Consider the following 13,126-nt stretch of genomic DNA (forward strand, 5'->3'; position numbering starts at 1 on the left):
ACCCAGCATTTGAAGTTCAATTGTAACACTTCCTGAAACACATCACTGATCACTGCAGGTTGTTTGCTGTCTGTTGATGTTTCTAACACTGGTTGCCTCTTCCAGGGGGACCAAAGGCAAAGACATCAGCACCATCAAATCCCTGAGGGTTCTCAGGGTTCTCAGGCCACTCAAGACCATTAAACGACTGCCAAAATTAAAGGTTTCCTTTTTTTCAGTCAATCAGTTACCTGAAAAGATTTTATGAGTAACCAATTATGAAACTATTGACAAATTGATATGATGTTATTACACCAAGTAAAAAAAAGTTTTTTTAATGAGCTTTTTGCATGTGTCCTCAGGCAGTGTTTGACTGTGTGGTCAATTCGTTAAAGAACGTGCTGAACATCCTCATCGTATACATCCTCTTCATGTTCATCTTCGCTGTCATCGCAGTTCAGCTCTTCAAAGGGAAGTTTTTCTACTGCACAGATGAATCCAAAGGGCTGCAGAGGGACTGCAAGTATGTCCAAAAACTCTGCAGAGCCTCAAAGTTACACCTGTGTCCTTCTGCGGTCACTCAGCTTCATCTATACCTTTGTGTCTTTCAGAGGACAGTTCTTGGACTATGATAAAGATGAGGTATCTGCCATGCCAAGGGAGTGGAAAAAATACGAGTTCCACTACGACAATGTGCTGTGGGCCTTCCTCACTCTCTTCACGGTCTCCACTGGGGAAGGCTGGCCAACGTTTGTATAGCTCATCAACGTCTTCATGTCACTCTTACCATTTCTCTTCTGCTGACATGATTTTGTTTTTGTTTGGGTTTTTTTTTCTCCTTTTCTGCAGAGTATTGAAGCATTCTGTCGATGCCACCTTCGAGGATCAAGGCCCCAGTCCAGGCTACAGGATAGAAATGTCCATCTTCTATGTGGTCTACTTCGTGGTCTTCCCTTTCTTCTTTGTTAACATCTTTGTTGCTTTGATCATCATCACCTTTCAGGAGCAGGGGGACAAGGCTTTGTCTGAGTGCAGCTTAGAGAAGAATAAGGTGAGACCTTTTATGTTGACTTTTGGCAAAACGGTTTTACACAAGATCTACAGCTGTCCACAAAACTGTGTGCTTTGAAAATGGACTGGAAAGCTATGCAAATGTTTTATGATAATCTGATTACGTTGACTAAGCAGAATTCTACCAAAGAACTCTTCTCATTAACTTCAACATTAGCCCCTATTCCTGTTTTGTTCAGTTGCTGTCATTGTGTGTTTTCTTCAGAAGTCAGAGACCTGTTGAATGTGAAAACAAGGAGGATTTTTTTTAATCTTTCTATATTTAATAGTTATCCAACCACAAGTCTGTTCCATGGGCATTTAAAATCAATTTAATGTGGCTAAAGAATTAGCTGGTATGAAGCTGCGTATGCACCATGTGCCAGCTTTGGCCACCTGAGCGCAATACTGAGTTTAGTCACTGATGGCAGCCACCCACGCCTCTGTCATCTTTCTTTGTTTTCTCAGAGAGCCTGCATCGACTTTGCCATCAATGCTAAACCTCTGACGCGCTACATGCCCGAGAACACGCAGTCCTTTCAGTACAGGATGTGGAAGTTTGTAGTCTCTGCTCCCTTTGAGTACTCCATCATGATCATGATCGCCCTGAACACCGTGGTTCTAATGATGAAGGTTAAAATTCACTTCTTTTCTAATATTATTTGAACTTTGAACTGTAACGACTTAGTTGTACAGTAGCTCAGTTAGCCTCTGTCTGTCCTCAGTTCCATGGAGCTCCTGACTTCTATGAAGCGATGCTGAAGAATCTAAACATTGTCTTCACCACTCTCTTCTCCTTAGAGTGTATCCTGAAGATCATTGCTTTTGGTCCACTCGTGAGTAGCATTGATAGAGGACATTTTGGACCTCCTTTAGACTCCTGAATGCCCTTTACCTGCAAAAATAAAAATGAAGTAAATCACCAACACACTGATTTAGGTTATTACTGCATTTGTGTGTGTTTTGGCTAATGGAATAGATTGTATTTTCAGCCTCTTAGTGAGCATGTGTGCCAAAATATCTGGGCCCATATTCTCTTTGAACTATAAGAACTTTACCAAATTCCTAATCTTAACGAAGATTAGGAATTTTTGTTTAACTCTTTGTCCTCAGAACTACTTGAAAGACGCCTGGAATGTGTTTGACTTTGTGACAGTTTTGGGCAGCATCACAGACATCCTTGTGACTGAAATCAACGTAAGAGAATATTCCCTTCTGACAGCCTTAATCCTATCAACCCATGTGCATCCATATGGCACTGACTGATTTATGTGTGTCTGTTTGTTGACATGTATCAGTTTTATGTGCACTATAACTGTTGTCTGATTCTCTTTCCTGCCACTGTCCTGACTCTACTTTTCTCCATCTCTCTCTCTCTCTCTCTCTCTCTTTCTCTCTCTCTCTTTCTCTCTTTCTCTCTCTCTTGTTCTGGGTCTCTCTATTTTTCTCTCTACCCTTTTGTCTTTTTCATCATGTTGGTTGTCGTCACTGATCCCAATCTTCACTAGACTACGGTGAGTGACATTCAGACAACATACTTAGTTTTTTATTTTATCAGATAAAATATACTTTGTATACCACACTCTGTAAAACAAATTGCTCTAGCTCCCTTTCTCTCCTGCAGGTGGCTCTTTCTTTTTTTCTCTAACTATGCTTGATTATTGAAGTGCAACAACAGATTATCAATAACTCATATATTATGATCTGTGCTGTAACAGTAAACCCTGAGGAGAATGTTCTGGTTGCCATGTATTCTCCTGGTGAATGATATCTCACCTTTGTCCAGCAGGACAGACTTCTGAACCTGAGCTTCCTGCGACTGTTCAGAGCTGCTCGCCTCATCAAGCTCCTCAGGCAGGGCTACACCATTCGCATCCTGCTGTGGACCTTTGTTCAGTCCTTCAAGGTGTCTCCTCACAGGCCACTTATGCACTGTGACAGAACAAACAGAAAAGCTGTCTGAAATGAGTATGAGTGCAAATGAGTAATTAATTCAACTTCTTGTCTACAGGCGCTGCCATATGTTTGCCTGCTCATCGCCATGCTCTTCTTCATTTACGCCATCATCGGGATGCAGGTGTGTGAGTCTCTATGATTGACATGAATTGGTGCATACTTTAGAATTATTATGATTAGCTTAGGGTCAAATTAATTATTTCCATTTAGTGAAGACAGAACTAAGTCATGCTGCCTGGTGTGTCTGTACTTCAGGTGTTTGGTAACATTGACCTAAATGAGGACACAGCCATCAATCACCACAACAACTTCCGTACATTCCTCCAGGCTCTGATGCTCCTCTTCAGGTACATGTCTCACTATTTTACTCTCCATCTACACAGTCTATGGAAACCAATGATGAAGATAAGAATATGTCACTTTGAAATGGCTTATTGTTTGTTTAAGAAGTGTTATTTAAGAATAGTGATGATATCATGATGATGTATTTCTGCCGTCTTATCGTTACAGCATCTCCCACAACCACGAAATAATGTTCTAGTTCTTAAGATACCAATAATTTCTATTGGTATCTTGGTATACATGAAATGACATGTAGAAATGTGCAGTACACAACAGTCTCACTGTCCTACATCTGTGTTTATTTTGCATCAGGAGTGCGACTGGTGAGGCCTGGCATGAGATCATGTTGTCATGTCTGAGTCATCGAGCCTGTGATGAACGTTCAGGGACCCATGGAAAAGAGTGCGGCAGCGACTTTGCCTACTTCTACTTTGTCTCCTTCATCTTCCTCTGCTCCTTCCTGGTCAGTGCCTTATTGGCTGCTTTATCTCTTTAATATTTGTATTACTGCCTCCTGCTGGAACTATTTTCAAATGATAGAAAATGATAGAAAAACACACACTAGAACACAGCTTTATCTGTTGATTTGTTTCAACAGATAAAGTTACTAGTTTATGATGTATACACCTAACCATATTTTTAACTCATGGCTCACAGTGAATACTACAAAGGTCCTGGATATGGTATGATAGTGATCTTAACTGTCCTCCAGGAAAATCAATAAAAATATACTCCCTTCTCCCCACTATTGTTAAGCATTAAGGCCAAGAAACAAGAATTTGACAACTTAAGAATCAAGATTATTGATCAAATGTAGTTCCTAAAATCAAATCCAGTCAACAAAATATTTTGCTTCTTATGTCTCTGCTGCAGATGCTGAACCTCTTCGTGGCTGTCATCATGGATAATTTTGAGTACCTTACCAGAGACTCCTCCATCCTGGGACCTCATCACCTGGATGAGTTCATCCGGGTGTGGGCCGAGTATGACCCAGCTGCATGGTATGTCCACATCTCCATCTGGGCCCCAAACAAAATCACACAAAGCAAAGTGAACACCTTAACCCTGCTCTTTTCCCAGTCTGAGTTGTCTTCGTCAGTCCTCGCACACAGGCCTCATTCCTGTACCTTGTTGTATGCAGTCAGCCCACCAATAATCACTGTTACAATTTAAGCTGTCCTGTATATTTGTTCATTTATGTGCTTGTTCTTTTCCCACAGTGGACGGATTTCCTATAAGGATATGTACAATTTGTTACGCATTATCTCACCCCCCCTTGGCTTAGGGAAGAACTGCCCTAATAGGGTAGCATACAAGGTTTGCAACCACCAGACATTTCTGTCACTAGGGTGCTTTGTGTACTTCTCTACCAAGAATCTCTTAACTGAATGGCTGTGCACCAATGAAATCGCCTTTAGTTTTAGCATCTGCCCCTTCAAACTGACTGGCTTTTGGTTTATGATGCCGGAGTGGAAACAAAGCTTTCAAAGCCATGGTGCATAGGCACAACATGCCACCAACCATGCCCACTTTCTACTTGGTGATGCTTTGAATACTTCCAAAAAATTCACATTTTTTATAATCATAATGATCTTTTGAATTGATCTTTTGTTAAACATTGAACTAAAGGACAGTAGTGTTATAAGTTCAGTTAAGTCAAAACTTGGGCTGGCTTTGAAACCTTTGTCTCTGTGTTTCCTGGTTGATGTACCAGTGGGATGTTTGCAAGCATGCTGAGGCAGACATCCCTGTTACAATGCAGTCATTTCTATTTCATCCCATCAGCATCCTGTGTGTCAGGTCAGCCCATCATCCTCTCCTTTCTCCTCCCCTTCTCCCGTCCAAACTCTCACATTCTGCCATCTCATGTTTCCTCTCAGGGACCGTGAGCTCCACAGAGATGCATCCCTGTGCCCTCACCCAGTGGCCAAGGATGGCATCGATGCTACATCTCACCTTAGGAAATCTATTAACAACAGATTTCTGTTTTTCCTTTCCATTATTCTTTTGTTTTTGTTGACCTCTTTCCCCTTTGCTCCTCTCCTCCTTCTCTAACTCCCCATCCTTCTCTGTTTGGGTTTTGTTTTTATTTTTCTTCTCCATGAAGTGGCCGTATCAAGTACCTCGATATGTATCAGATGCTGCTCCACATGTCCCCACCCTTAGGTTTGGGAAAGAAATGTCCGCCAAGAGTCGCCTACAAGGTAGACCCTCTCATTCCTCCACCTTCTATCCTGTGCTCCACAACCTTTCTTCCACTGGTACAAACTCAAGCCAGTGTCTGTTTTCTGCAGTCCTCCCTTATTTCCTTACTTTTTTTGCTAGCACAAAACTTTTTTTGTTTAAGACCCTCCTCCTCGATCACATGATTTTTCAAGCAGAGCTGCTTGTCTAGGCTAATACCCTAAACTAATGATAACGTATAGATTTAATCTATAGACATTTTATAAGAAATATATACATACATAGAGGAAAAAAAAACATATGTCATGTTTTGCCTTTGTTGGGCTTACTTTGGTGGAGCAGTGCGTTTGTGTGTATGTGTGGGTGGGTTGTTCGTGTGTGCTTGTTTGTGTGGCTTCTGTTGCTAATTTCTGGAAATAACTTCCTACATATGCTTTTCACTTTGTGGACTGTGCCTTTCTTTCCTCTTCCATTCCTACTCTCATTTCATTTTACTGATCAATACTGTGTCTACATGCGTGTCTGTGTGTGTGCGTGTACTACAGATGATCATTGGTAGTAACCCAACATCATATTTACAAGTATCTCTAGTGACATCAACAAGGTCTTTACTATACATTTAGATAGACGTTTGTCTAGTTAGTTTAGACAAAATACCACCAATTAACATCGTAGGATCTAAATGGAATGTTTACAGTTATTCATTTTATATATTTATATATATATTTGAGCCAATTTTGAGACAGAAATCCCTGTATCTACATTACAAGTATTGCAAGTCTTTCCAAACAGACCAATCGGCGTTTATCCATTTTTGCCTGCTTTTATTCGTTTTCATATTACTGTTTGGTTATCGAATTCTGCAGCTCTTTTCTGGATATTGGGGTTGAAGGACAAGGACCAATAAATCAATGCTCAATGCTTCTGATTAGATGTCATTATTAGATTAGTCTAAACGTAGATTTTATGACATTGGCATGGTAGGGTTGTTTAAGTTCAAGTGAAAAAAAATAACTTGTGTTTTCTGATTAAACAGCTATAAACAGCTATAGAACATCCTTTATGCAGACTTCAGATGTGTTGGCATGTGTCTGTGTGAGTGTGTTTCAGTGTTCATGTGGGTAAATGTATGTAAACATCTGCAAACTACCACAGGTTTTTCCTGTGTGCTCCCCTCAGCTCTCCCATCACTGTCCCATTCTGACACGGTTTTCTCTGACTCTCTGCACTGCCACTGATAGCACATGTATATGAATGCTTTTTGTGTTCAGGGGAGCTCAACTCTTTCAGCAAACACCATTTAGCTACCATCTAGTGCCATTAGTCTTATGCGAAACAAGTCTTTTTGCTAAGGCTGCCTAAGCTTGGTGGAATGCACACTTATTTTTGTCCTGTAGCTACTGCTATCTGCACCTGTAGAACATAAGCAACCTCGTCAACTCCAAGTTGATGTTTTCTTAGGATGGCAACCACAGAGTCGAGCTCCTGCGACTGCCGAGGCACCTCCATGGTTATGCGTTACATACGTTCTCTCACCTTTTTTTCAGTCGATGTCAGTCTTGCACCAGTGCACTTTGACTTGCAGCATAGTACATACTGTAGCCAGTAGCCGTGAATGTGAATGTCGAGTTTGTCTCCTCCGTATGTTCTTGTAGAGAGGGCTTTTTGTGTGCTGAGCAGTAATCTTATATCAATATAATTTAAACGTTTACATAAGACAAAATTTAGCCAAGGATGGAATCATTGCAAAGACAGGTGATTTGTGGAGGAGAGGGGGAGTTGAAACTCAGCAGCACACAGATTGATTTCTCTGCGTCGACTGTATGTTCTGATGAATCCGTTTGTGGTTGCTTCTTATCCAATGTCCAATGGTCAATACTCATCTCCCCCTTTTCTCAGCGTCTGGTTAAAATGAACATGCCCATTGCTGATGACAACTCTGTTCACTTCACCTCCACCCTGATGGCTCTGATCCGCACGGCACTGGATATTAAGCTGGGTTCAGGTCAGAGAACCACTACACACAAACACATACACATATCTGAATACTGTGTTTTAAAAGTTAAGTTTGGATCAGTTAGCTAAATATAAAGATAGAGATGAGAGTATTGCTGCAAGTTAGAGTGATTAAGGATATGTACTGGATGCATTTTAGTGAATGAAAGAGTTGTTTAGAGAAGGTGTCAACAAAAAAAAAACAAAATTAAAACAATTTGTGAATCTGGTTTTGCATCATATCGAGGACAACAGGACAGTGGTCAGTAGTGCAGTCAGAGTAACAGATGGGTTTAGTGTAGAGTCGGGGTTACATCAGGGGATCAGAATCAAGCACCAAGTTTGCAGTGGTATTATTATTGCGTATTATTATTGCGTATTAAATTGCGTGGGTTTAACTTGTGCTAAATCCTACACCACAGAGATTTGAACAGTGACAGTGACAGATGTGCATAAAGATCCAGCTGCTGTTGCTGACTGTCCTCAGAGCTAAAAATGTTATAATGTGACTCCTGGCTCGGCTCATTAGCACTGTGCTGTGCTGGGAGAGTTGGCTGAGATTCCTTCTTCTGGTTTTTGTGCCACTGGTTACACTTTTAATGAGGAGTAAAGACCTGCTATTAACATCTGTCACAGTGATCACATGTGGTCTGTTTGTGTCATAGGTGTAAGGACTGATTAGCCAACATGTCATGTCTCAAAAGTTTTCATTATTATATTTGGCATTTAATTGCTTTTAACTGTCAGTGATGTATATTTGTCTGATTAGCAGGTATGGTAGCTCAGCGACTGTCTGATGCTGAGTTAAAGAAGGAGTTGTCCACTGTGTGGCCCAACCTTTCACAAAAGACCATGGACCTACTGGTGACGCCACACAAACGTAAGCATCTCACCATCATCAGAGACGATCCAGTGAAACAGGAATGAAACAGATTTCCGTATTTAATACGGTCAAATCTTCACCTGTACACACTCCTGAACAATAACTCTAAGACAATATTATAATGTTACATTATTACATTTCTATTGACGTACTAATATAATCTTGACGTACTAATATAATCTCTGGTGTTATTTTACTAACACTATGGCCAGCGCCGCTGCATGTGAAAGACGCATGTGTTATGCTGCCACCTTTTGGTCAAGTTTGCACATTCCTACTGTGACAGGGAGGAAGGAGCCACGTTTATCATGATGTTCGTTTTGTTTTACCTGAAGGAATTTATTTTGATTACCTGCAGCAAATTAAACAAATCACTCAAATTAAGATGTCACTATCCTTTTAAACTCAACCATCAGTGAGACAGGCTGGTAAATAAAGACAAACGATGGAGCAGAGGGAAGCGTGTGAGTCAGCAGAAATCCTCCTCATACTCCTTCTCCATTTTCTTCTGTCCCTATCTGCCTTCCTCATGTCTTGTCCCTCTCCTCACCTTCCCAGCCAATGAACTGACTGTGGGGAAGGTTTACGCTGCGCTGATGATCTTTGACTACTACAAGCAGAACCGTGCAAGGAGGCTGCAGCTGCAGCAGCAGCAGCAACAGAATGCATCAGGCACCCAGGTCTAACATCTACATCAAACACACACACACACACATATAGAGACACGGACTTGCCCTAAAGCACACCCATGGTGGATGCAGTGATGCATGTGCACAGCAAACATTCAGACGATTCACGTAAACACACACTAGAACACAAATGCATGCAAATACACACATGCAGTGAGTGACTTTTGTATCCAACCTGGCCTTCAGTGGTGGATTACAAAGCTGACAGCTTCCACAGTGACACCACAGGAGGACCAAACACTTAGACTATCTGATATAATAATAAGCATCAACATGTGACTGTTCACATTGGTTTATGTGCAGGTATTAGCATTAGTTGGTCAACATCTCTGACTCTGTGTTAGTACCTCATAAAACCAAATGATAAAAAACCTGACTGTCCACTCTAACACATTTCAGCCGTAGATGAACATGCACTTGGCTGCTAGTTGGCACATATCTTGCAACCTTGCACATGTACTGCACTGCTGTTCATTTGTTTCGACTTGACACACACACACACACACACACACACATACACACACAGATGAGCATGACTGCCAAAGATGAATATTGTCGCCCCAGTTTTCACACAAGTGTGTGGCAGCAGTGAGTTTCTGCCGTCACATCTGGGCCCAACAATATTCTGCCTGCTGCCTCTGGATGTCTTCAGCATGGTGCTATCCGTCTCTTCTCCACAGTGCAAGGTCGGGGCTCTCTTTAAGCCATTGCTGCCTCTGACTCATATGCAGGAGAAAGACCTGCCTATGATGTTAAACAGCGTGGAGCCGCCCAGCATACTTCAGCCACAGCCCAAATCTCATGCAAAGTCCCAGCTGCAGACCAGGCCCAGCTCCAGCTCTCTCAACAATGGCAGCACGATGTAAGTTCAATTCTCCATGCAGTCGGGACCAAAACATATACTGTACGTGGGTTGGCAGGGTTACTTCAGTGGAAATGAAAACATACAGATTTAAGTGATCCACTCACTAACATGGATGAGAATTGAGTTTACTCCACAGGCCAGTGCTTCCCGATCTTTTTTTATCTTGTGATCCCAGAGACATTTTTAGTAGTTGTGCAGTCATGTAATCGATGTAAAAGATGTGCCAGCTCAGACATTTTATTTGAACTTGATTTACATTCATGAAAGTGAAAGAGTATTTTTCAGTATTTTTTTTATCAATTACTAGACATTTTGGGCAACCCTCTTTAAATCCCTGTGGGGTCATGAACCCAAGGTTGAAAAACACTGCTATAGGCTGTTGAGTTGAAGAGTGTCTTTCCAGTCTACTTCAGGATTTAAATTAACATTGTTACTGTTACTGTTGATATGACTCCAGTCATTAACTGTGGTTCTGTTGTGTTTTATTTTGCGAGGCAAATAAAAGCACAAAACAAGATGAAAAAAAGCAAAAGTCAGCAACAAGTTGTTGCGAGTCACTGGTCATTGTATAGTCACTGGTTATCCATGTAGTGGAAAGAAAAAGAAGAAAGTATGTGTCTATTCTAGTACAGATAAATTCAGACTCAGACTGAGAATGCCTAAAACATTTTAAAAGTAAAACACCTGCAGGTTTAGATGAGGAACTCAGTTAGGTATTGCATCACTTCTGAGGTTTGTATTTGTGTGGAGACAGGAGAAGGTACAGTATAGCAAAAATACAAAGAATACAGTGATTGAAAAAAAATGTCTACTGTTAGAACATACCATTAAGTCCAAGATCCCAGTAACCTATGAGTACAGCTGCTCAAACATTTACTATGAAACTGGTCCGTTAATATTAAGGTGTACCAGGACATTTGACTGAAGATGTTGTAGAGATAGATTTTTTAAATATCACATTTATAGTCGTTTTAGGCTGACCTGTAACTGATGTCACCCACAGGCCAGGTCAGGATAACAACATCAAGCCGTCATCGTCCTGGGTGACAGAGAAACCAAAGGAAGTGTCTCGAGCCAAGATTAAGAAAAGCCTATCAAGGGGTCCATCAGAGGACAACCTAGACACGGCGGCGGTTCAGGTAATTTACAGTGACACAAGCTGTGTACAAAAGACGTTTTATGACAAAAACTCAGACAGAAGGAAATTGCTTAAAGGGAATGTCTGAACCCATTGCTTTTCATGGGCTCAGACATTACTGGCAACTTGATTAGGAGCATGTTGATGGTACACACTACTGTCTTCTAGCTGGAGGGTGCCTTCATTTCCTAATTGATTTTTAATTTGGATGAACAAATATTTAGCAAATGTGCATGATTAAAATCTCCTGTTCTACCACAACCTCATACAGTTTTATTGAGTTAAGATTTGGTAAATCTAGATTATAAATGTCTGTCTGTCTGTTTCTCTGTACACATGCCCAGGAGTCTGTGGAGATGAGGAAGATGGAGACCAGTATCAGCAGTACCATTCCACTTCCTGGTGCAAGTCTGGAGAACCAGGGCAGAGCTGCTTCCATGCCTCGACTCACTGCTGAGATGCAGGTCAATGTCTCTTCTCTTTCCCAGCACATCTCTGCTGCTTTCTAAAATGAATGTAATCGTAAACTAGTGCTAGGTGCTTGATCAAAATTCCATATAAAATAACTTTATTATTACTGTGATGATGCGTACATATAAGCCAATTAAATATATTAAACTTACCTAAGCTTTCTGTGTTAGTATTTAATAACATGAACTTCCTGTGGTAAGGAATTCAAAATGGTTTTGCTTTCTATTAGGGTGTAAAGCTTTTAGTCCGGCCGGACTAAAAGAGTGATTATTGCTTTCATTGAGTTTATGACAAATAAACCATGATTCAAAAACAAATTATCTTGTGATTTTCCTGACAGTTCTTGCTGTCTACACCTTTGGTCTAGACAAAGCTTAAAAAATACTAAATTAATCTTTTTTCTTGATGTGAAGAAATACAATAAAGCGCCTTCATTTCCTGAGTGATGCTGATCGATTTGTGCATTCAGAGTGCATTCCTCTCTCAGGCCATTTAGAGAAGCCACTGCTGGTCCTACTTTCACTGGGAGCAGTCCAGAGTAATCCGATTAGGTCGTGGCAGCCTGCCATTGTTGTTTTTCTCCTGCTAGCAAGTGGATAGATGGTAGTGGCTGCAAATGGCCCTGGATTATAGATACACAGGAGAAGAAAGACGGCTGACTGGGTTATTGTGAAGTGAGAGAAACTGTAGGAAAAGTTCAAAGATGAGAGGAAACAGTTTTGGCAGAAAGTCCTTCAGAAAATGAATAATTCCTTGGAGATTTTAGCCGACAGCATTCGAATGTGGTTCCTAATATGTCATATTTTTGCTCTTTTTACCTTTCCTTTGAAACAGTGGGGCCAGTCACGACTCTCTACAGGAACCCATCTGGCTGTAAGTACTCACTCTCAGCCTTTTATATATATTTTTATATATGTTTGCCTTCTTCTATACTAAATTAATTAATCTATTACTGTATTCATATTTTGTGCCCTAAAGTAATCATTAGTTGTGTTCATTAACCTCCTACAGTAAATCTTTTGAAATGTAGTCATTCAAAAAACTCAAATTCACAATGTAGAGCTACAAACAGTTTGCCGGTGCTGACTTGGTTCTCCTCACCTCAGGCTGTCCCTGATGCAAGTCCGATGAAGCGTTCCGCCTCCACGGTGGCTCCACAGCGTCCTCAGGAGGTCAATTTACGGGACTACACCCTGGAAAGACCCAGTCACGAGCGTCCTCACCACCATCACCATCACCACCATCGCTGCCACCACCGCAGGGAGAGAGACAAAGACAGAGAGAAGAGACAGCGGTCTCTGGATACACCCGTGGGTGGACTGCCAGCAATCTCTGTTGGTGAGTTAGCTCATGCACACCGAGAGGTGGCGGTGTGGTGCTCTAGATACAATGTAAATCTAGCTATGTGGGTTTTGAACACTTCTTCCAGTGTATTCTTACTGTATCACTCCTGAGAGAATTTAATTTATAATTTAATTGATTTGATTTAGTTTGGACTGTGTGTGTATGTGTGTGTTTGTGTGTGTGTATGTTGAATTCTGTAAAAATACAAAAAATAATATTTTGAAGTCAAG

General features: G+C 41.1%; 1 protein-coding gene across 7 annotated transcripts in view; it reads left to right on the forward strand.

Annotated features, from left to right (window-relative positions):
- cacna1ba (calcium channel, voltage-dependent, N type, alpha 1B subunit, a) overlaps nucleotides 1-13,126 on the forward strand; it is an 81,579-nt gene that overhangs the window by 61,461 nt on the left and 6,992 nt on the right. For 5 of the 7 annotated variants that reach the window (XM_025052984.1, XM_025052987.1, XM_025052986.1 and 2 more), the window contains 22 exons: nucleotides 106-202; nucleotides 342-502; nucleotides 591-728; nucleotides 829-1,030; nucleotides 1,498-1,662; nucleotides 1,755-1,865; nucleotides 2,143-2,226; nucleotides 2,538-2,543; nucleotides 2,816-2,935; nucleotides 3,041-3,106; nucleotides 3,241-3,332; nucleotides 3,640-3,790; nucleotides 4,201-4,328; nucleotides 5,435-5,531; nucleotides 7,411-7,516; nucleotides 8,279-8,386; nucleotides 8,948-9,069; nucleotides 9,759-9,940; nucleotides 10,947-11,082; nucleotides 11,426-11,545; nucleotides 12,387-12,425; nucleotides 12,659-12,890. In XM_025052984.1, the coding sequence (XP_024908752.1) occupies nucleotides 106-202; nucleotides 342-502; nucleotides 591-728; nucleotides 829-1,030; nucleotides 1,498-1,662; nucleotides 1,755-1,865; nucleotides 2,143-2,226; nucleotides 2,538-2,543; nucleotides 2,816-2,935; nucleotides 3,041-3,106; nucleotides 3,241-3,332; nucleotides 3,640-3,790; nucleotides 4,201-4,328; nucleotides 5,435-5,531; nucleotides 7,411-7,516; nucleotides 8,279-8,386; nucleotides 8,948-9,069; nucleotides 9,759-9,940; nucleotides 10,947-11,082; nucleotides 11,426-11,545; nucleotides 12,387-12,425; nucleotides 12,659-12,890 (2,663 nt within the window). The remainder of the gene's footprint in view (nucleotides 1-105; nucleotides 203-341; nucleotides 503-590; nucleotides 729-828; nucleotides 1,031-1,497; nucleotides 1,663-1,754; nucleotides 1,866-2,142; nucleotides 2,227-2,537; nucleotides 2,544-2,815; nucleotides 2,936-3,040; nucleotides 3,107-3,240; nucleotides 3,333-3,639; nucleotides 3,791-4,200; nucleotides 4,329-5,434; nucleotides 5,532-7,410; nucleotides 7,517-8,278; nucleotides 8,387-8,947; nucleotides 9,070-9,758; nucleotides 9,941-10,946; nucleotides 11,083-11,425; nucleotides 11,546-12,386; nucleotides 12,426-12,658; nucleotides 12,891-13,126) is intronic. The other 2 variants (XM_025052985.1, XM_025052990.1) reach the window with 1 other exon arrangement.

This window comes from Cynoglossus semilaevis, chromosome Z, assembly GCF_000523025.1.
Source record: "Cynoglossus semilaevis isolate Cse_v1.0 chromosome Z, Cse_v1.0, whole genome shotgun sequence".
Classification (NCBI taxonomy): Eukaryota; Metazoa; Chordata; class Actinopteri; order Pleuronectiformes; family Cynoglossidae; genus Cynoglossus; species Cynoglossus semilaevis.